The sequence below is a fragment of the Dermochelys coriacea genome, chromosome 9 (genome assembly GCF_009764565.3).
Source record: "Dermochelys coriacea isolate rDerCor1 chromosome 9, rDerCor1.pri.v4, whole genome shotgun sequence".
Classification (NCBI taxonomy): domain Eukaryota; kingdom Metazoa; phylum Chordata; order Testudines; family Dermochelyidae; genus Dermochelys; species Dermochelys coriacea.
The window spans coordinates 8406500-8428664 of record NC_050076.1 but is presented as its reverse complement, the minus strand read 5'-3'; the positions used below and the strand labels follow the sequence as shown (position 1 = coordinate 8428664).

The following is a 22165-nucleotide window of genomic DNA, read 5'->3' as shown; positions in this document are numbered from 1 at the left end:
TGTGCAGACCCACTCGGCCTCCTATCTTGGCCCAGACACCCCTGATTTGGGCACCCATTTCTACCCCTGGGGGAGCCGTATTCCCCCAGCACTCTAACCATAGAGAGGCTGCTGTGACAATCAGGGGCCAGACACTCCAAGGGGAAACCAGGGGGGCTGAACTCCAAAGAGCAAGTAACTGAACCAATGTCTTGCACACAACGTTATTGTACTAGAAAAGTGTAGTGAGTGAAGTCTTTTATGAAAGCCTGTGATGTTCTGAGCGTGATGGGTATTATAAGATATGGAGACAGACTGTGGTGATCAATCTATGTATATAAAGTACTAAACTCATGACTTGGTCTATGATTTCACACACACCGCCCAGAAGGGGTGGTTTCTCCCAAGCCAGATGTTCCCATGAAACTGGCTCCAAGCAATGACCTGTTGTCCAGTCAGGAACAGACAATGGGGGACCATTAAAGTTAATGGAAAGACATTGAAACTGACAAGAAACCCCCAGTCTTGGAAACCTAAGGAAGGAGGGAGCTTACTCTGAATAACTGAGAGTCATCATGCCAGGAGAACGAGGGGGGTGAGGGGGGAAAGCCTTTTAAAATCAGGCTTGCGTCCGAGGGTTTTTATCCAGAAACGATGGGGGTGAGGGACAGCCTCTAAATGGGAAGCTGGGGAAAGGCTGAATCCCTTCAAATAAGAGCATGCGGGGAAACCGTGCAGAGGCAATAGACAATGTCCCTTTTCTAATACAAGTTAACTAACACAGAAGTGTGAATCCTGGAGTTGTGTGTCTGTTAATTCGCTGCGTTACTTGCCTGGGCTTGTTTTTCCTCACTAGCTCATCTTTGAACCTGGGATTTTTCTATTAAGTAAACTTTTTATTTTTATGCCTAGCAGCTCTCCTTTGTGCAAACTGTTTGGACCATGTGTCCCAGAAAGCGAACTGATCCGGTGAGCCAGAGGGGAAAATCCCAGTGGCCGGTCATTAAGAACTCAGGTTAGACAGATCTGGAGAGACTTGGGACCAGAAGGGCTGTTGGGGTCACCCTGCAAGGTGTAACAAGGCCGGTGGAAGCCAAGATGTGACCTTTATACTCAAGGACCAGCTATGGGTGTCAAGGCTCTGAGCCAGAGCAGCAAAGCAGTATAGCACCCCAAGTTACTAGACAGGTGGTGACAGAACCCCTTACGGATGTGAGTGATCCCCAACCCATCACAGCTGCAGGGAGCAGAGCCCTGAGCTGGAGATACAGCTAGAGCACCGGGCAGGGAGATAGACAGAGCGGGAAGACCGACTGCACCACCCATGCCTGTTATTCCTGTGCATGCTGGCCAGGCAACGATACCGAGGCAGCTTTGCTCCCCAGGGCGCGTGCAATCGCCCTGTGACATGAGCATGGAGCACAGTGCGCTTGGGAGCTGCAGTGGTGCTCACAGTAGCAAAATACTCTAGCCCAGACAAGGGCAAAGAGGACAGCCAGTTTTCTGGTTGAAGCTTGTCACAGCAGAGGGATGGGTACGATCGTGAGGCCTTGGATGGACATCTCCACTACTATCGTGGCCTAGGTTAAAGCTAGCACAGGGGTGCCTACCCGTGCTATAAGCACATCTTCACTTGCAGTGTAGACACAACCTCAGAAAGCCCCAGGGATACAGCAGCCTTAGGCAGAAAGTTAAACCAGGCAGCCATGAGATGTGGGAGACCCTGAAATGAAAGGCCAGGGGAGGAGATGACTGGAATTCAGTAATGTCCCCCTCCAGCCAGCTCCTCCCTGCCCAAAGGTTCTACCCTTGCCTGTCATGCCAATAAAGATTTCGGAGGTATCACACAGTCGACAGTTACCATGGGATCTGAGCGCCACACTAGGGTGGACTGGTGCTAGATGTGGCTGGGCTGGCAAAGCTGTACATGCTGGGCCTGACCTTGAGCAAGTCTCTTAGATTCACGATTGAAACAAGCCACTGATATTTGGATGCTACAGTGGAAAACGGGGGCCTCAGTTTCCCTTCCTCCAATATAGGCCTACCACTGCCACCTATGTCCCAGGTTGCAAGGAAGGTTGCAAGATGAGGCTCATTCTTGGGTTGCAAAGCACTCTGGGATCTTCAGCTGCAAGGCACTGGCAAAGGGGGAAGTGTTGCTATTGTGGGTCTATCCTGATGGTAGGGAGGACAGCAGCCCCGACCAAACCCCAGGTGCTGTTTTCATTGCACAAGGCCTATGTGCCACGTAAGTAGGGCTGAAGTGAGACTTTGGCCTGACTCCAGCAGCTGGGGCCTTAAGAGAACCCCTAGATAACCGGCAACTGGCTTTCACTTGAATTGGAAAGGCAGAGAAGCTACGCACATGGCCCTCCTCCCCATCTCCCCCTGCACCAAACAGCTGCCCCATAGACCCACACGCCCACTCATAGCTCATTTCACCTACGGAGCACCCCCCGTCCCCAAAGGCAGAGGGATGAGAACTGTGGCACCTCGAGAGAGTCCTGGCTGTCCACCGAGCTCTGCCGAACCGGCCTGTGGACTAGTGACGTCCTGGTGCTCCCCAAGGGCGAGAGGACAGGCAGGGCCTTCACCTCATTCCACTCCACATGCAAAGTCGTGTCCACAGCCACTGTGGGGAGAGCACAGAGAAACGTCAGCCCCCAAGAGCCTAGCCCTGCTGCGGGGCCCTCTGCCCCCTGGGGACTCTAAACCGCACTGCTCCCTCCAGGAAAGTGACAGCCTTGGGCAGGACACTGGCTGTGTCCCCTCTGCTCTGCACCAGACTCTGGCTCTGAGCTTTCTGCTGGGACCAGATCTCTCCAATTCTGGGCAACAGCGGAGGTTGATTCTTCCCTTTAAGAAATCCCAGACTTTGAATGTAAATGTCACCCCGTTGTTACCAGCGAACCTCTTTCTAAGGTCTCCGAGCACCATCAGGAGGCGGCGGGCAGCGACAACAAGGGGTTAACGTTAGTCATCCCAGTGGGACCATAAATGCACAGATGGGGAATTACTTTCTGTTCCCCAGGGGAATAGGAGCAATGAGAAGGGGAGAGGAGAGGCTGGTTTAATGTTTTAGTCCAAGTATTAACAGGCACTAAACCACCATGGAGGCCAAGCTGTGTCTACACCCAGAGACAATAGCGGCATAGCTGGGCCAGCATAAGCCTGTAGTGCAGATAGCGCTGGGGAAGGGGGATGGGTTTCTCTGTCCATGTAGGGACACCATGTCCCCAAATGACGGTAGCTATGGGCTGATCTACACTACAGAGATGGGTTAGCTTCACTTCTCCCGCTCAGGGCTGTGTAAAATGGGATGTAATGAAGCTGACCTAAGCCCTGGTGTAGACACCCCTAGGTTAAAATAGAAAAAAATTCTTCCATCAACCTAGCTACCACCTCTTGGAGTGGTGGATTTACAGCAACGACCCAGGAACCCCCTTCCGTGGCTGTAGTACAGCTGCACCACTACAGCATTTCTCCTGCAGACAGAGTCTCAATCGATGGAAGCTTTCCTTCTTCCATTAACAAAGCTGCATCTACCTTGGGGCTTAGGTCGGTATAAACGTGTCATCAGGGATGTGTTTTTTTCACAGACCTCCAACCAACGCAGCTATGTCAATCCAACTTCAAAGAGGGATCTTGGTGCGTGGACTTCCCTGTGGGTTTCAGCCCACATGTTGAAAGGGGGTGGGATTCTGCACTAGTATTTGCGGCACGGAATCCAAGGCCATTCTTTTGCATTTCCCCAGAGCTATCCCCCTGGATTTTGGGAGTCCATCCGGTGAAGTTCACCCCAACGCGGTGCCATGTAAACCCCAGGGCAGCAAACCCTCCACATGGCGGGAGGTGGTGTGTGTGGAACCTTAAACAAACCTGCCATGCAGAGGGAGTGAATTCCACTCTTCTAGCAAAAGAGAATAGCATAAAGGCCCTACACGTGCGAATGCACACGCACGCGCACACAGGTTACCGTGCACAGACACACCCGAACAGGGCTGCCGGATTTCCTAGCAGACATGCTGTCGGCACTAATTGTACTGTTCTCTCTTCTATCAACCAGATGGAACATAAACCATCAGCAGCTGGCGCGCCTCTGATCCCAATCGTCTCATTGTTCCCCTGTCCATTGCATCTACCTGTTGTCTCTTCTGCTTAGATCGGCATGCTTTCGGGGCAGGGACCCTCCCTTTGTCACATGTTTGCATCATGCCTAGCGCAGTGGGATTGGGGCCCGTACGCCCTACCGTAATACTTAAAATAGAAGGCATTTGTGATGGCTGAAATCCTGGTCAAAACACCAGGGGTCCAACTGGGACCCGCAAAGCTACACACACAACTGGATTCCGGGCTCCCCGGCAGCGGCTGGAACAGGATCCCATTCTTTGTGGCTCAGGCACGAAAGGGGACTGACCACACACTCACCCACCAGTGGGTCACATGCGTTTCTATCTCAGGAGGGGCAGGTCTGCACTTTGCTCTACTAGGCCACAAGGCGTAAGTGATGAATAGGCAGTTTGCTGTCCCTCTGCCTCAGGGTGATGTCACTCCGGGGTCTGTGAGCCAGGCCCGTCCTCAGCATGCTATTCCAGCAGAGACTCTGTCACCTTGCCATCCCAGCCACATCCTCATGTGGCTTGCTTGGAACCTTTTCAGAGGCGCTGTGGTTTTGGTTGTGGGGGGTTCTGTCTCTGAGCTGCGGCCACATCAATGGGAGACAAGGCACCGCCAGGGTCAGGATGGACTGGAATGCCATACTCAGCACGCTGTGAAATTTCACTGGCCAGGGCAATCCTGGGAGCCAGGATTCTCCCCAGTGTGTGTCTGAGACCATCCAAAACTCATGGCAAATGTAAATGCCAAAGGCCTGATCCTCACACTCACAGCTGTTTGTTAAAAAGGCATGAAGTTTGGGGTGGGGAGGGGCTGCTCTCCCCCCCCACACACACACACACACGAGGTCAAATGCTGGGCTCCCACCAGGGGACGCTACTACACCCTCTTATTTACAGGGGCAGTCTGGAATTGTTTGTTTTTTTTTTTTTTTTTAGCAGTTTAAGGCCCTGATTCTGCTCCCATTAAGAATGCTGCCAGTGACTTGAACAGGTTCCTGCTCATGGCCTAGGGAGGGGATTTTAATATCCCCATTCTCAAGGCATGTTTCAGAGTAGCAGCTGTGTTAGTCTGTATTCGCAAAAAGAAAAGGAGTACTTGTGGCACCTTAGAGACTAACAAATTTATTTGAGCATAAGCTTTCATAAGCTACCGCTCACTTCATCGGATGCATTCTCAAGGCATGTTACACGGCGGAACTAAAGGGCTGAAAAACCCATGTCCTCTTTACGTACCTGCCAAGACCTGGCTAGAAGGGCTCTGGGTTCCCCTCAAGAGCTGACGTCATCCCAGACCCCACTCAAATGAACCAGGGGAAGCCTCCAGCGTAGGCTGCGGATGTCATCACAGGTGGCAGGAAAACCCCTGGGGGTCCAGAACACAAGGACTTGGCAGGTCAGTAAAGGAGGATGGGATTGATGGGTCGCGGACCCTCCCAGCTCCACTCCATGGGGAAGTCCCAGTCCTGCACATGGAGCAGAACCCCAGCGTGAGGCTTCCCTAGGCAGCACCGAGAGCAGCACCTTTGCCTCGGCCTGCTGCATCTTAGCGTCATGTGGATTCTGCCAGTGGGGACAATTTTGTGCATTCGTTTTCAAAGCTGCCTGGGTCACTATGTAATGCACAGAGCCCCCAAAGCACAAGCAGAGTTTCCCTCCCTGGAGAAGTGCAGGGAAAATTGTAGCTGTTTGCTGCAAACCAGGCCAGGTTCTTTAGGAGAGTAATTCACCCAGTACACAGGGGCCAGCACAAGTCATAAGCAGTGCCCAGGCCTTGTGCCTCCTCTCCGGGTCAGGGGTGCATTTCACCCTGCAGCCACAAAAAGAGACCTACACCTTGTGAAAGGCATAGAAATGGCAGGCCTGAGCCATGGGAGGTTAACCTGCCCTACGGCCTGTCAATGCAGGGCTGAGAAGACCAGTCTAGTTTTCCTAGTGTTAATTCAGCCCAGGTTAACGCCTTCTCTGATCTACTCCAGGAGGTCACTACGCCCCGCTGACCATCTCACCCTTCCTCTCTCCTCTTGCTTAATACAGTCACTGCCTCCAGCTTTTCACCGGGTTGTAAATTCTTCAGGGCAGGGCCGGCGTGTCTGTGCAGCACCCAGCACCATGGGACCCTGATTCTGGCCAGAGCGTTGCTGATCCTGGACAGAGCCTTCGACGCTCCCACAAAGCCAGCCCCGCAGTCAATGAAATCATTGGGGAGGTGCTAGCATGGAACATCTTCCACCCAAGAGGCAAAGGCCTGGCTTTATACCACAGCAGTTCCCAGTGGCAGGCACAACGCACACATTGAAAAAGGAAAATCTAGCTATTCCCCACTCTGGGCCGGTCTTGCTTAGAGGCCCGGAACGCTGCATCGGACCAGCTGCAGCCCACACCGTACTCCAACGTGGCCCATGACAGAGCTCAGCGTAAATGGGGAGCTCTAACCCAGGGACTGCTTTTCCCAGCATGCAATGCTTTCTCTTTGTCCGCGCAGCCCAGGTGCACCCCTCACTGTGGGTTTAGACCCACAGGCCAAGCATAGCAAGAGGAAGATTGTCATCCCGGGGCTCATCTTTACAAGCCACCCTCTATGCTGAAGGCGAGACCCCGGCCCCTTCCATTTTGCCTTCACACCCAGATTTGCCCACTTCTCCCATAAGCACTGACATGCTTCTGTCCATGTTATTAACCCTTCCTCTTTCCCCGGGCTTGGCTCCCGCTTTGACACCAGTGGGGTGAAGCCCCAGTTACCCAGACATAAGCAATAGCCAATTCCAGTCCTGTGCTCAAACCACTAGACAGTGCTGCCTCTTAGAGCAGCAGTTGCCAAACTTTTTACTAAGGTAAAAAGCCGCACTGTGTCTTTTGGGGGATCCCCCGTGACATATACAGAGAGAGTGAGAGAAAACAACTCGGGCTTGCTAGGAGCTGTCACACCAGGCTGCAGCATGCCTTTAAAGGGGGGGCCCTCCACTCCTCTCCCCCACCCTCCAACCCCCTGCTCCCCACTCCCCTTCTCAGCCATGCCCCCAGCTGGGCCATGATCACAGCCAGGCTGCTGACTGTCCACTCCCTGGCTCCGGACACTTCCTCTGCAGGGCTGCTGCTGCACCAGGGGAAGTGAGAGCACAGGGCAGAGGGGGAAGAGTACCTCTGGGGCACGCACGACCCACCGCCACTCTTCCCACGATCCCCAGAGGGGCCGGGACTCACTGCTGGGGAGCTGCTGTACTGGAGCGGGGAAGAGCAGAGGTGCCTGGAAGCTGGGAAGGTGGAATTGCACTAGCCAGAGCCAGGTACTTCCCCCTTTCCCAGAAGCTCGGCTGCATCCCACAGGAGCAGCAAAGGGCTTGCAGTTTGGGTTCTGCTGCAGTTCCTGGCCGCCTGGCAGGTCACCCTTGGGCACGGATGGCCGTGGCTGGGGTATTTTTTCCCCCAAGGGGCATAACCGCTCTGTGCTACCATGGCAAATCAGGAGCAGAGCCGAGGACCCTGGGCAGGTGCCGGGGCGACTGGCAGTGTACCGGGCTCGCAGCCCAAAAGAAAGGAAGGAAGGCACAGAGCCAAACCACCAGGAGCCCATCTGCACTAAGCAGCGGCAGGCCTTGTTGAAGTTTGGATGAGAGACCTCCAAGGACCAGCCAGCTGCAGAAACAGGGAGGGGTGACTCAGCAAAGGGCACCCTTCCATCCGTGTCAGCATTCAGTCAGTGCACCAGCCTGGCGCTAGGAGGCCCTGGCTCGCTGGACAGGTAATGTAAACTCAGTGGTCTGTGGTCATTGTTACGCGCATTGGGACAGTATCTCCACAGACCCGGCCAATTCCCAGCTCACATAAGGATAGCCTGTCTGCCTCTGGATACAGGATTCTTCTTCACGTCCCCTGTTCCACCCCAGCAGTGGTTGCATTGCACTAGTGACTGGGTGTGACGAAGTGGGACTGTTCTTAATGTTTCCTCTGAATATTGTAGAGGTGCCTCAGTTTCCCCTCTGCATTTCTTAAGTCTCTAGGTGGTGGGATAAGGGAGTGTAATTGTTGCAGAGCAAAGGGCCAGTGTACAAAATTGCCGAAACTCTGTCTCCTGGCAACTAATGGCCTGGGTCCTTCCCCCCTGCAAGATGAGAGCTGAAGGGTTGGAGAACAAAGGAATCAGGTGCCCTCCTGGCCAGGAAAGGGACAAAGCCCAGAGGAGGAGGGGGTAGAGAGTGAGTCAGTTGGGGGCTGGCTGGGGACGAGTGAAGTGCAGACGTGGTTGACTGGCTCCCTGCCCCCCAAAAAGGACCCAGCTCAGGGGTCCTGTTCTCTGTACCTACAAGCTTTGTTTTAGACCATGTTGTCATGGAGTGTGGAGGAGTCTGGGGCCTGCACCCCTCTTCCTGGGATGGGATTCACTGTGACTCTCAGCCAGCCAGTAAAACAGAAGGTTTATTGGACAATAGGAACACAGTCTAAAACAGAGCTTGTGGGTACAACCAGGACCCCTCAGTCAAGTCCTTCTGGGGGAACAGGGAGCTTAGACCCCAGCCCTGGGGTTTTCTGTGTTCCACCACCCAGCCCCAAACTGAAACTAACCCCCCCCTCGCAGGCTCTCTGCTGCAGCCTTTGTCCGCATTCCCAGAGCAGAGGTGTTACCTCCCCCACCGCCTCCTGGCTCAGGTTACAGGCTCTCAGGTATCCCAGCCGCAGTGAAACCCCCCTGCCACATTTCCAGGTCAACACTCCCCCTCCCTGCTGCATCACATCTCTCCCCCCTTCGAGACTGAACTGAGCAGGGTCACTCTGACCAGTGACCTGGGGAAGTTCAGGGCCCCCTCTCCAGGACAACGCATCCGCTATCATGTTGGCACTTCCCTTCACGTGGACCACGTCCATGTCATAGTCCTGCAGGAGCAGGCTCCACCTCAAGAGTTTGGCGTTGGCTCCTTTCATCTGGTGCAACCAGGTCAGGGGAGAGCGGTCAGTGTACATGGTGAAGTGTCGCCCGAAGAGATATGGCTCTAGTTTCTTGAGGGCCCACACCATGGCCAGGCACTCCTTCTTGATGGCCGCGTAGTGTTGCTCCCAGGATAGCAACTTCTTGCTCAAGTACATGATGGGGTGTCTCTCCCCCTTTTCATCCTCCTGCATTAACACCGCCCCGAGTCCCGTGTCTGAGGCATTGGTGAACATAAAGGGCTTGTCAAAGTCTGGGTTTGCCAGAACTAGCCAGTGACCAGAGTCTCCTTCAGCGCCCAGAAAGCCTCCTGGCACTGCTCGGTCCAGAGCACCTTGTCTGGCTTCCCCTTCTTGCATAGCTCAGTGATGGGGATGGCTATGGCGCTAAAGCGGGGCACAAACCTTCGGTAGTATCCTGCCAACCCAATAAAGGCTTGGACCTGCTTTTTGGTGTGGGGAGCGGGCCAGTCTCTGATCACCTCCACCTTAGCTGGTTCCGGCTTTAGGCAGCCACTCCCCACCCGACAGCCCAGGTAAGAGATTTCAGCCATCCCCACCTTGCACTTCTCCGCTTTTACAGTCAGCCCAGCCTCCTGGAGTCGGTCCAGCACTTGTCTAACCTGGGACACATGGTCCTCCTAGGTCTGGCTAAAGACACAGATGTCATCAATATACGCCACGGCAAAACTCTCCATCCCGCTCAGTAGCTGATCCACCAGGCACTTGAAAGTGGCCTGCGCTCCCTTGGAGCTGAAAGGCAGGGTCAGGAAGTCATAGAGCCCCAGAGGGGTGATAAAGGCCGATTTCAGCCGGGCATCTGCATCCAGCGGCACTTGTCAGTAGCCCTTTGTAAGGTCCATGGTGGTGAGGTTTCAAGTTCCTCCCAATTTGTCTAGGAGCTCATCAGGGCATGGGGTAGGCATCTGATACCGTGATGGCACTGAGCTTCCGATAGTCCACACAGAACCGGATCGACCCATCCTTTTTGGGGACCAGCACCACTGGTGAGGCCCAAGGGCTGGCAGATGGCTGGATCACCCCCAAAGCCAGCATGTCCCTGACCTCTCTTTCCAGGTCCTGAGCAGTTTTCACTGTGACTTGGAAGGGGGAGCATCTTATCGGCGGGTGCGATCCTGTTTGCATCCGGTGGACAGTCAGATTAATAAAAAGAAAAGGAGTACTTGTGGCACCTTAGAGACTAACAAATTTATTAGAGCATAAGCTTTCGTGAGCTACAGCTCACTTCATCGGATGCATTTTCTAGCTCACGAAAGCTTATGCTCTAATAAATTTGTTATAGTCTCTAAGGTGCCACAAGTACTCCTTTTCTTTTTGCGAATACAGACTAACACGGCTGCTACTCTGAAACCTGTCAGATTAATGTGTCCAGGCTGGTTGGAAAACAGCTGTTGGTACGGATGCAGCACCCCTCTGATCTCAGCTTGCTGGGCAGGGGTTAGCTGATCCGAGCGGGGAATTGTTTCTGGGAGGAACCAGCTCTGGTCCCAGGGAATAGATCTACTAAAGGGTCATCTCCCTGCTCCTCCCAATGTCCACACACGGCCAACACCACATTCTCCCTGGCATAATATGGCTTCATCATATTCACATGGTACACCCGGCAGTGGTATGCCCGGTTCGACCACTCCACCATATAGTTTACCTCGTTTAGCTGCTTGACAACCTTGAAAGGGCCCTCCCAGGTGGCCTGTAGGTTGTTCTTTCTCACGGGGATGAGAACCATCACCGGATCCCCGGTGGCGTAGGTGCGGGCCCACGCCGTGCAGTCATACCAGACCTTCTGCTTCTTCTGGGCTCTGGCCAGAGGGGCAAGCCGAGGTCAGGGTGCCCTCTGTATTCGCTGGGCTTCCCTCAACCTCTCCCCCAGGCATAGGTAGGAAGCGTCTCGGGATGTCCTCTGCAGCAGTCTGACCCCTCCCAGCCCGGTCAGGCCCCAGGGCCCATGCTGCATCCACCAGGCGGCTTCCGGCTTCCGTCAGGGACAGGGATCAGGTCATCCAAGTGATCCCTCTCCTCCAACTGGGCAATCAGCTGTTCCTTGGTGGACCTCCCATTGCGCAGGCCCCTCTGCCTGCACAGCTCCACCAGGTCGCTCTTAAGACGTTTAGCATACATCTCCCTGCTGGCCACTCGCAGTCCTGGGCAGCTTTCCACGGTTTCCAGGAAGAACCCCTAGGGTGCCAATCCTTCTCGAGGTCACCACCTCTTTGCCAGGGTCGAGCTGCAGACTCCTCCGCCCCAGGGACCGCTCGCTGCAATCCCCCAGGGGACCCTGTTACTGCAAGTCCTTCTCTCTGGTCACACACTCCCAGGGGTTAACCACCCCTGGAAACAGTCTCTCTCTGAATCTTCAGCATGCCTGGTCCCCATCAATCCCCATTCATTTTACTGTTCCCCAGTCACTTACTGCAGGAAGCGCCGTTCACGGGGTGCAGTAGATCCCACCGCTACCACCAGTTGTCACAGAGTGTGGGGGAGTCTGGGGCCTGCACCCCTCTTCCTGGGATTCACTGTGACTCTCAGCCAGCCAGTAAAACAGAAGGTTTATTGGACAATAGGAACACAGTCTAAAACAGAGCTTGTGGGTACAACCAGGACCCCTCAGTCATGTCCTTCTGGGGGAGCAGGGAGCTTAGACCCCAGCCCTGGAATTTCCTGCATTCCACCACCCAGCCCCAAACTGAAACTAAACCCCCCCCAGCAGGCTCTCTGCTGCAGCCTTTGTCCACATTCCCAGGACACAGGTGTTACCTCCCCCTCCTTCTCCCCCCCTCCTGGCTCAGTTACAGGCTCTCAGGTATCCCATCCCCAGTGAAACTCCCCTGCCACATTCCCAGGTCAACACTCCCCCCTCCCTGCTGCGTCACACCTGTTCCTGTCATCTAATAAACCTTGCATTACCCCCCCCCCCCGCCTCCCCTCCTGCTGGTGATGGCTCATCTTAAGTGATCACTCTCCTTATAGTGTGTATGATAAAACCCATTGTTTCATATTCTCTGTGCGTGTATATAAATCTCCCCACTGTATTTTCCACCGAATGCATCCCATGAAGTGAGCTGTAGCTCACGAAAGCTTATGCTCAAATAAATTTGTTAGTCTCTAAGATGCCACAAGTCCTCCTTTTCTTTTTGCTAATAAACCTTCTGTTTTACTGGCTGGCTGAGAGTCATGTCTGACTGCGGAGTTGGGTGCAGAATCCTCTGGCTTCCCCAGGACCCCGCCTGGGTGGACTCACTGTGGGAAGTGCACGGAGGGGCAGAGGATGCTGAATGCTCCGAGGTCAGACCCAGGAAGGGGGAAGCCGTGTGAGCTTTTTGCCCTGAAGACAGGCTGCTCACAGAGAGGAGACTTCACCAGAGTCCTGCCTGGCTTAGTAGGGAGCAGTTCCAGAGCATCCCCCGGGGACGCCGTGACATTGGGTGTGAATGCCGGTTGGGATGCTAGGGGCTAGAGAGATGCGGTTGCCATGGCAGGGAGGGGAGCGGGGCACAGGGAGCTCGGTGTTTTCGGCATAAGTTCTGGGGACAAGGCTTGATTTGTCGTGTGCTTGATCCTAGACAATCCTGCACCCTGAATCACCTGTTTATCACCTCCAGGAGAGGGGCCGAGCCCTGCAGGCCATGCGGGGGAGGCACGGGGGGGGGGGAAGCACCAAACACTATGGGCAGCAGGAATGAGGAGAGAGGTCCTGATCCCTGCGGGTGGGGATGGGAGGATGCACTGATCTCTTGGGGGGGGATTAAAAGAGGGAGGGAGGGAGGGAGGGAGGGAGGGAAGAGGCACTGAGCCCTGCAGGCCCTAGAGGGCAGGAGGCACTGAGCCATGTGGCGGGGGGGGGTTGAGTGGAGAGGGGGAGGGTGGGAGAAGGCACTGAACCCTAGTGGGGGGTGACAAGACACTAAGCCCTGTGGGGTGGGGCAAGGAGAAGGCAGTGGGGGCTGGGAGGAGGCTGTGGGCCCCGCAGGTCAGGGGTGAGGGGCAGCCCCACTGCGTGGGGGGGTGGGAAATGTGCCTTCCAGCCAGGATTCCTTCCAAGGAAAGCGCATTCTGCTACCGCCTGCTTCATTCGAGGGACACAATGTTCCCACCATAGAGCCATTAATATTCCAGGGGGGCGATGGCGCTTCCGGTACAGTGAGTTTTTCTGATGAGCACACATCAGGGCTGTGACAGGAGACAGCCTCCTGCCCAGTGTTGGGCATGAGCCGGGTGCCAGTTCCCACACGCCTCTCCCGGGACAGGCTCCCCGCTGGCACAGCACTGACAGCCCCAGCATCAGAGATTCTGGGCACGTGTGGCCAGCTGGAGCGGGGTCAGGGAGAGGCAACGTGCGTCAGCCAGTGCTGGAATCACACCAGGGTGGTGAGCAGAGAGGGGCCAGGGGCTGACCCCCAACACCAAGCAAAGGTGACTTTCCGCTGCTAACACTGGGGGGGGGGAGGAGAAGAGAGGCACAGAACGGGCCGAGGATGGGGAAGGTTTCATTTGTGTCCCCCCCGCAATGGTATATCAGAGCCAGGATGCTGGGGAGAGGGTGGGCAGAGGGACAGAGCGCAGGGAGGCACTGCCCCTGGGACCCCCCCAGCACAGCCCCAAGCCTATAGAACGTGACAAATTCATCTGGAACACACAGACTCAGGCAATGCAACACCTGCCTCCACATTCACACGCAACAGCCACAGTGACTCCTCAAACCCACCCACTTGGAGTCACTCCTGGGTACCCCACTCATGCACTACCACCCAGCCCCAGGATGGGCTGATCCTGGCCAGGAGCATCTCTCAGCCAGAGAGAGGCACAGCTCTGTCTCCATGCCACATCAGAGGATCCACTTGCCTTGGTCACGGCTCTGGGACTACAAAGCTGCAACCTTGATGGTGTGGACCAGACCCACGGGCACCATGGCTGGGGACAGATCCCATACATAATGAGGTGGGATCCTTTCCTGTCTCAGACCTGGCACTACCGTGCCAGTCCAACAGCTACCAAAGACCCAGGATGGGACACCCACTATGACTAAACACTGCCCGGACACAGCTATGTATCCAAGACCCCCGGTGGGTATCCAGGCTGCTGCTACGTTAGTGAATGTGGATTTGATCTAACTGGGGGTACAGCAAGTGTGTCATGCTAGAGAGCGTGGCCGAGTGGGGCATGTGTGAGCATACACCATACGGATGTCATGACGTAGGCAGGGGCTGAGCCAGTCGGGGGGTTTCAGCATTTCTGTGTTAGAAGCTGGGTCACTCATGGACAGGGAGATGAGAAAGGAGCAGCCTCCTTTTCTCAGAACAGCCTGTCCAGTAAGGTCCATGCCCTAGCTGGAGTTTCCCGACCCAAGCCCCAGCTGGAGGTCCCCCTAGGTGAGGTGTCTAGCTCCCACATCAGGCTGGATTCTGCTCTCCACCTGAAGTCCCTGGGAGTTGTACCATTGATTTCAGTGGGAGCAGAATCAGGCCCCAGCCCTCGGACTCCACCCAGCCAGCCGGGTGTCATTCCCACCACACGTTGCCTTGTGTGGGGAAGCGTGACATTTCCAGTGGCCAGGCTAAGAGCACATGGTGAGACACGGCCCTGTGCCAAGCGAAAGCCGGCTGTCAGTTAAATGGAGCTCATAGCAAGGGGAGTGACAACCGGCTTGATGCTAATGCTGGAGTAAAAGCTTAAGGCCAAAAGAGGGCTTAGCTGGAATGCTTGCCGGGGGGAGCAAAGCTCATCACTCATGCCTCCGCTGTGTGGTGAGATGATAAAAATCAATGGCTATGGTGACGACTCCAAACTTGACAGGAAGGAAACGTTACATCAGCATGGGGGAGGCTGGTGGGGTAATCGCTCGCTACCTAAGAAGGAACCCAAGATTATCCTACGGTGGGGACAGCTGCGCGCTCCAGGCCCGAGCATGCTCGGAGCTGTACGCCCCGAGTAGAAGAGATTCTCTTCCCTGGAGGAGCTTATCTCTTTGGTTTCAGACCCAATGCAACAAGTGAAACAAACCAACAGATGGGGAGGGGGGGCTACTTACACAGCCTAAGCTTACCAAAGCCAACACAGTTTGGTTACAAGTTGCTAGGTAACAGGAACCCTCCCGGTCCGGTAGGGGTCAAGCCCTGGGACTCAGAGCATCCAAGCAGCAAAAGCCACGGGACCGTCAGGCTAACAAGCAATTTTAATGACCCTGTTATTGCCCGGCTGAATGGCACAACAGGGAAAATGACTGGATGACTGCTTGTGAGAGCAGCTTTTGTTTGGGAGCCGACAAAGGGGAACGCAACCAGCCTTTGATGGAAGTGTTGGAGACCCACTGAGCACCAGAGATGTAATTAGGACCTCATCCTGCGGTGCACCAGCAATGGCGACCCAAGTCAACAGGAGCGGAGGAGGCTCAGGATCTTGCAGGATCACGCCCGGAGGTCTGGTGTAATAACACCCTTAAAGAGGTGGGTGTTCAAACAGGGTTGATTTTAAAGGGGCAGATTTTAAAGCCAGTGAAGGAGCTGGCTGGCTGCTAGGCTGAGTTGTGAGCTCACCACACAGGATCAGGCTGGAGGCTACCTCAAACCTTGTATTAGAGGCACAGCTGGTGCCTAGACCTCAGAGCAAAGCAAACAGCGAGGCAGAGAGTTAAATTGGGAGACACAGGAGCATGCTGGGCCTTTCCAAAGCAGGGATCCTTCCTAGCAGCCCAAGCCAGTGCAGGCTGGATGCGCACTGGAAAAAAAAGGTCCGATCCTGCTCCCATCTACGTCACTGGACAAAAACCGACATTGTCTTAAGTGGGACCAAAACAAAGGCCCAGAAAAGGCAGCGAGAGGCCGAAGGACAGGTCATCAGAGCTAGATATAGCCAAAGGGGTGGGGATGCATTCAGCGTGAAACGGTTGCATAGGGTATTGTGGGGCCCTAGGCTGTCCAGGGGGTGACGAAATGGGATGGTGAAGAAGGGTAGCACAGACTTTGTGCCTCAGGCTGTGGGACACTGAGCGATGGGGATACTGGTGGGCCGGAGGCACATGGGGTGGAAAATCAGTGAGGTCTCCAAAGAGAATGAGAGAAACTCAGGCCTGGTCTGCACTTAGGAAATAGATTGGCTTAGGGACCCCCTCAGGGCTGTGAAGCACTCTGCACCTCAAGTGCGGACCTAACCCCTGCAGCTAACACAATAGAAGAATTCTTCCAGCCAGCTGGCTACCGACTCCTGGAGAGGCGCATTAACTACATTGGCAGAAACCCCCCTGCCGATGTAGGCGTTCACAGGATAGTGCCCTCAAAGCAGGAAGTTGAGCTAGGGAAGCTGGAGCGCAGGGACTCCTGGGCCCAGGCTAGGGCTCTGCAGGAGACAAAGTAGAGGCACCAATTATGCAGTGGCAGGGGGGAATGACCCTTGCAAAGAGCTGGACGAGGCTTTGGCATCACATAAGCCCCACTCAGGCCCTTACGGGCATGATTCTGAGTCCTGGGCTTTATCCACAAGACCGTCCTTTCTCTCAAAAACAGGCTCAGCGAGAGGAGACAAAGTCTCCCTGAACAGCTGCTACTCAGGGGTACCAGTGGGGGTTCCCTGGGGCAATAATGGTGCCCCACCAGTCCACAGCAGCCGTTAACCCACCAGTAACATGAGTCCCTATCGCTCTTGGGACGGGGTCTCAGAGAGGAGGAAGTGGGGTGTCTGGGTGCGTCTGCACAGGGCCAGCGGCTTGTGCAGCACCAATGATGCCAACACGGTAAGAGACCCTGGTGCCGGTTCCCTCCCCCCGGGGGGAGTACTCCCAACCCAGGCAGAAGCTGAGCATGGCTGGTCAGGACGTTGGGAACCACTGTGGTTTAACCCGGGGCGAGGATCGCCAGCCCTCGGATGCAGGTGAGTTTTGAAGGGGCTGCCGTATATAGGGGGTCCATATAGAGACAGGCCCCAGCCGCCCTCTGCCCGCCTTCGTGGCTGGGACTGGCCTTGGCTAATAGCCCCCTGTGCTGTGGGGGCTCAGGGGCATTTCCCCACGGCCCTGGCCGGCCCACCTGATGGAAGCTCTCCCCTTGGGGGACAGGCCCTGCCTGGGGAAGGGCTCCCCGCAGTCCCAGGAGATTCACCCCCACTGCAAGGGGCCCCGGAGCTGCCCCCTGGAGAAGGGACACGCTGGCCAGAGAGCAACAAGGCAGGCCCCAGTAGCACCAGGGCCACCCCTGCCCAGCAACTGGGGTGTGGGTCTGGCAGAGCCGCAGCTGGGAGCCGGGTCAGCAGGGAGGGGAGGGCGAGCTCCGGGGCTGCGCGCTGGGGAAGGGGGCGGGTGGGTCAATCACATCCCGGCCGGGGGCTTTCTCCCCGCAGCGGCCAAGGCAGAGCTCTGGGGCCGGCCCCTCTCCCTCCTAGCAACTTCGAGCAACTTAGCGAGCGGTGCAAGCTCAGGAGCGGGGCCCTGGGGCTGACGCAGCGCAGCACCCCGGGCCCCCCCCGGCCCCGCACTCCCGGGCTCCTGCCAACCGGGCCACAGCGACTCCCGGCGCGTCCCGCGGCCACCCCGCTCCGAACCAGCGCCGAGCCGAGCCGAGCCGGGCCGGGCCGGGCCGACCCCTGGTCCTTCCGCGCCGCGTCCCCGCCAGCGCCTGCCGAGCCGGGCCTCCAGAAGCTGCGGCCCCGGCCGCGCTCCACCGAGGCGGGGAATCGCTCCCCACCGGCCCGCCCCGGCGGCCGCTTCCTCCCTGCCCCCCCCGGGAGCGGATCGCGGCGAGCTGAAGGTCTCCTAAGGAGACTGGCGCCGTGGCAAGGACCCTGCCGGCTGCTCGCCAACCGCGCCGCGACCCCCCCCCGGCTGCGGCGCGGCCCCCTCCCCGCTGCATCCCGCCGCATCCCGCCGCCCCCCCGGCTGCATCCCGCGGCCCCCCCCGGCTGCTCCGCTCGGGGCATCCCGCGGGGCCCGGCCGCGCTTACCGAGGGTGCCTTTGGAGCCGATGCAGCCCATGCTCGGCCGGGGCGGCTAGGCGGGGAGCGGAGCCGAGCGCAGCCCCGCTCGCATCGCCGCAGAGCCGCCGCCGCCGCCGGCCACACGCCGCCTCTGCCTGGCCCGGGAGCGGCGGGCGGCGGGCTCGGCGGCGCGCGCGGCCACGTCAGCGCCGCGCGGGGGGGGGGGGGGGGCGGCTTCAGCACCGGGGCCAGCGGCCTGCCCGGGGGCCCGGCTCAGGACGCTGGGCAGCGCCCGCCGCCCGGCCTCGGGCCCTGCGAGCCCCCCCCGCCCGTCCGGCCCGCCCCCGCCTTGCTCCCCCACGGGCGGGGGAGGGCTGCACCCAGAAGTGGGGCGGGCCCCTCCTGCCACCCCCTCCACAAACCCGAGTCGAAACCGAACCGTCCGCAGCCGCTGGCCCAGGAGCAGAGCCCCCGCACGGCCCCAGGCGGCTCAGACAGCGGGCCAGGGCCTTTGGGGCTGCAAGGGGCCCGGCGCCCCGAGACCGCTGGGCATTTAAATAGACCCCGGGGGGGTTACACTCGCCCAGGGTCCTTCTCCTGCTCCAGGGACTTTGCTCCTGCTGAAGGGTTCAGGTCAGCCCAGTTTGAACCCGAAATGGCCCCAGGCCCAGGGGCCCGCAGCTCCGGTTTGGCCGGGACGCCAGCCCCGCAGTAATGTCATCCCTCACTGCCACAACAGACACCACCCGCCTTGGCCTGCCCGGGGATTCGCGGCCCAGGAGATGAGCCAGAAGAAAAGGATCCCGCATTGAGAGAGCCCTGGGCCAGGCTGGGCAGCGCTGAGCCATCGCAAGGGGACCTGTAGCTACTGGAGTACCTCCCTCTGGTGCAAAGGTCACAAAGGTCCAGCCCTGCTCCGGCAAACAGGAGCCCCATAACCTCGCTAGAGGTTTCGTCCCACTCTTCGTTGGGTCTGGTGGCCTCCCTGGGTCAGTGGAACGAGGAGGGACTCAAGAGATCTAGGCTCAGTTCCTGGCTTTGCTGCAAGCTGCCTGGGTGACCAGCTCTCTGACCTTGAGTTCCCCATCGGCCAGGAGAGGATACTCCTTCCTCTCTCCCACCCACTGTCGGCCTCTGTGGGGCGGGGACTGGGTGTGTGCAGCCCCCAGGCCCCCGGGGCCCTGATTGAGACATTTCCCCCGGACAAAGAATGAAGCCCCACTTCGTTCCACTGCTTCTTCACCAGCAACCCCAGCCCTTCTGCACTCTCCCTTCATCCCTACGCAGATGAGACGGGCTCACGAAACAGCTGCCCGAGCCACCACAGTTGTGTTGGGAGTAGCTATGCCCTTCCTCATAGTTCCCGGGTGTTCGTACCAATCCCAAAAATATCCGCCCAGTCACCTAGCGCCCTGGGATGGCAGCTACACAAAGGACACCGAACACGGCACCTGTCACAGGGCTGGGCTCAGGCTCCCAGGACCGGAGAGCAAGATACACCCATTTTACAGCCTGACATTTCCCGGCCTTGCAGAGAGCTGGCTGCAAAGCACTCAGCAGCATCAATCACGCCCCAGTTCAATGGCTCCTTATGTGACTGTTGTCCCTGGTATTAGCTGTGAGTCATAAATGCCGGCTGGCTCAGGGTGTGATCAATAACGGGTTGTGGAACCTGGTTCCCATCCAGCCAAGGTCACCAGTGACAGGGAGTTTTTGCCAGTTGAGAGTAGTGGGGTGGGGAGGGGATGGGGAACATTGGGCGCAGCTTTGGCAAGCAAGGCGTGCCCATCACAAACCCCAGGGCAACTGGCACTCGCACGGTGCCCCAGCTGGCAGGCCCAGCAGAGGCCAACAAGTAAACAAGCACAAAGGCAGAACTCCTTGCTCATTCCTCGAATAGTGCCTCCAGTTTAAGATTGACGCACATCGAGGGACAGTTCGGGGGGGCAGCCAGGCCCTTCTGGTGCCCACGCTCTGCTGGCACTGCGGACAAACAGCTGGCTCCAGCCCTCTTTGCTCTGCATTGCCCCCCTCCCAGCCATCACATTCACAAAGAGGCACCAAGCCCAGCCCCTGCCTGTGTATTTATGACAGAAGTGTCATGTTGGTGACCAAGTGTCACATGATGAAATGAACTGATAAATCCAGGCAGTAAAAGGTTGGGGAGGATACCTTGGCAGACATAAGAAATGAAATGCTGCAGAAAAAAGGGGCTGGGAAGAGGTCACCCCCCTGCTTTCCCCTCCCCCCGCACTCGGGCTGCCGGACACAATGTGGAGGAAATTGCTGTTGGGGGGATAAAAATGTCTGTTTCTAAGCAAACCAGCTGAAGTACGTGGGGCCGATCTTTATGGATGAGGTACCTTTAAATTCCAGTGGCTTCAATGCTAGCCTTATTTGATGAACTCCTCTGCAATCTGTTCACTGTAGCAAGGCTACAGGGAGACTATTTGCTTCATCTTATGAGTGCTACACAGTACGGTCCTTTTCCAAAGCCCACTGAAGCCAATGGGAGCCTTTTCATGGCATTTCAATAGCTTTTTGAATCAGGCCCTCACAGCAGGGTTGTCACAGCCAATTAGACTGTGGTGGGCTCCCGTGGTCAGAGCATTGGGACCTAGACTGTAAAGAACCCTCCCACAGGGCCCTGCTTTGCACCAGCTGGGACCATCTGCCTTTTCCATCTCTAAGAGCTATGGCTCTGTGTCTCAATGAGGTCGCGGTGCAGGGCAAGGTGCTGAGCTCCCCAACCCACCCTTCCAAATGAGGGCAGAGCAGCTTTAAAAACATCTGATAGAACTTGGTCCTCACCGGATCAAGCTTTCAGGCTGTAGGCTCTCTGAGGCAGGGCCCATCATTAGCTCCAGCCTCCTAGAGAGAGACGCACTTGGGTGGTGACTGACAACTAGGAAATGATACCTCTGGGTTTCTCTTGACAAGGGGTTCAAATACAGGCATGGGGTTAACGTCCCTTTCTCCCACCCCCATCTGGCTTGTCTATTTCGACTGTCAATTCTTCAGGGGAGGGACTGCCTCTTACTAGGTGTTTATATGGCATCTCGCATCATGGAGCACCTGGCTCACCAGGGGCCTCTTGTGGCTACGGTAATACAAACAATTAGCAATAATTCTAAACAGCCCTGATGCCCCGAACATCCCCTTAGCCCGGCACAGCACCAGTTAGGGACTCAGAGGGGACATTTCTCATGCACAATTGTTGCTGAACTGCATAGTGAAAGCCTGCGAAACAAACAGGAAGGAGTGAACAGATTGGGATGCAGGAAATTTCTGCTACTGGGAAGTCTGCATCCAGCCAGAAAGTCCCTTGCAAAGGGCTCATTTTGGAAGCTGGAGCCTACGCTCAGGAAGTGCCCCATAATTAATTCATTACTCACCCATGTAATGGGCTGGGGTTGGGGCTGCAGTAGGTAAGGGGTCTTTATCTGACCTAGGGGTATTAGATTGGTACTCGGTGTGGGTTCACTGTGAGTTAGCTGTAGGCTAGATTAGCTCTGCTCAGGTCAGAACAGGCTGCCAGGGATTTTGGTTTACCCCGAACCGAGTCCCTGCTGATTTAGGGTCAGTCAAATTGCCTTCTAAGTCCAGTGGCAGAGCCTTGACAGGAGAAGCAAGGAGGGATGGGGGGGAGGAGAGAGATGTCTGAGCCAACTGCTACTTCTTCCTGCTATTAGTTCACTCAGTGTGCACTCCCTCATGCACTTGGGAAGAACACATAAAAGGCAGGTTATTGTGCACTGCCCTCTCAAACACACTGGCCTCCAGGCAAACAAGGGCTCTGCCCAGACAGTGATGCAAACTCTTCCTGTAGGCATTAGCTTTGCCTGCTTTGGAAGCATGCCCTGGGAAGAGAATGCCCAAAACTCCCTCCCGCCCCCAAAGTGACTGGCCCAGTGATGGATTCCTTTGAAAGAGGATCACCTTCAAACATTTGCCTCTCTCCCTGCCTGGCAGGAGGGCACCCTTGGATCTGCAGCCAGATAATACAGCTGAGTGGGTAAGTGAATCACTCAGGAGATACAACCCCCAGGGAGACATGCAGAGAGGCTCTCAGAGGCCTGCTCATTTATCCAGACCCCCTCAGGGTCCTGCCAAGCACCAAGAGGGAGAGAGAACATGAGCATGCCAGAGCTCAGGAGTGCTCCCATATCCCCATTGTTGGTGCCAAGTGATTCATCTCTTTGGGGAGAGTTACTGTCATGAGTGTTCAT

General features: G+C 56.6%; 1 protein-coding gene across 6 annotated transcripts in view; it reads right to left on the bottom strand.

Moving 5' to 3' along the window:
- FAM131A (family with sequence similarity 131 member A) overlaps positions 1-18104 on the bottom strand; it is a 39125-nt gene extending 21021 nt beyond the window's left edge. The window contains exons 1-2 of one of the 6 annotated variants that reach the window (XM_038415057.2): positions 17964-18102; positions 2472-2611 (exon numbers count right to left, since the gene is read on the bottom strand). In XM_038415057.2, coding sequence (XP_038270985.1) covers positions 2472-2611; positions 17964-17994 — 171 coding nt within the window. In that variant the 5' untranslated portion in view covers positions 17995-18102. Of the gene's footprint in view, positions 1-2425; positions 2612-17963 lie in introns of those variants that run through there. The other 5 variants (XM_038415058.2, XM_043492546.1, XM_043492545.1 and 2 more) reach the window with 5 other exon arrangements.
- Between the last annotated feature and the right edge of the window lie 4061 nt (positions 18105-22165).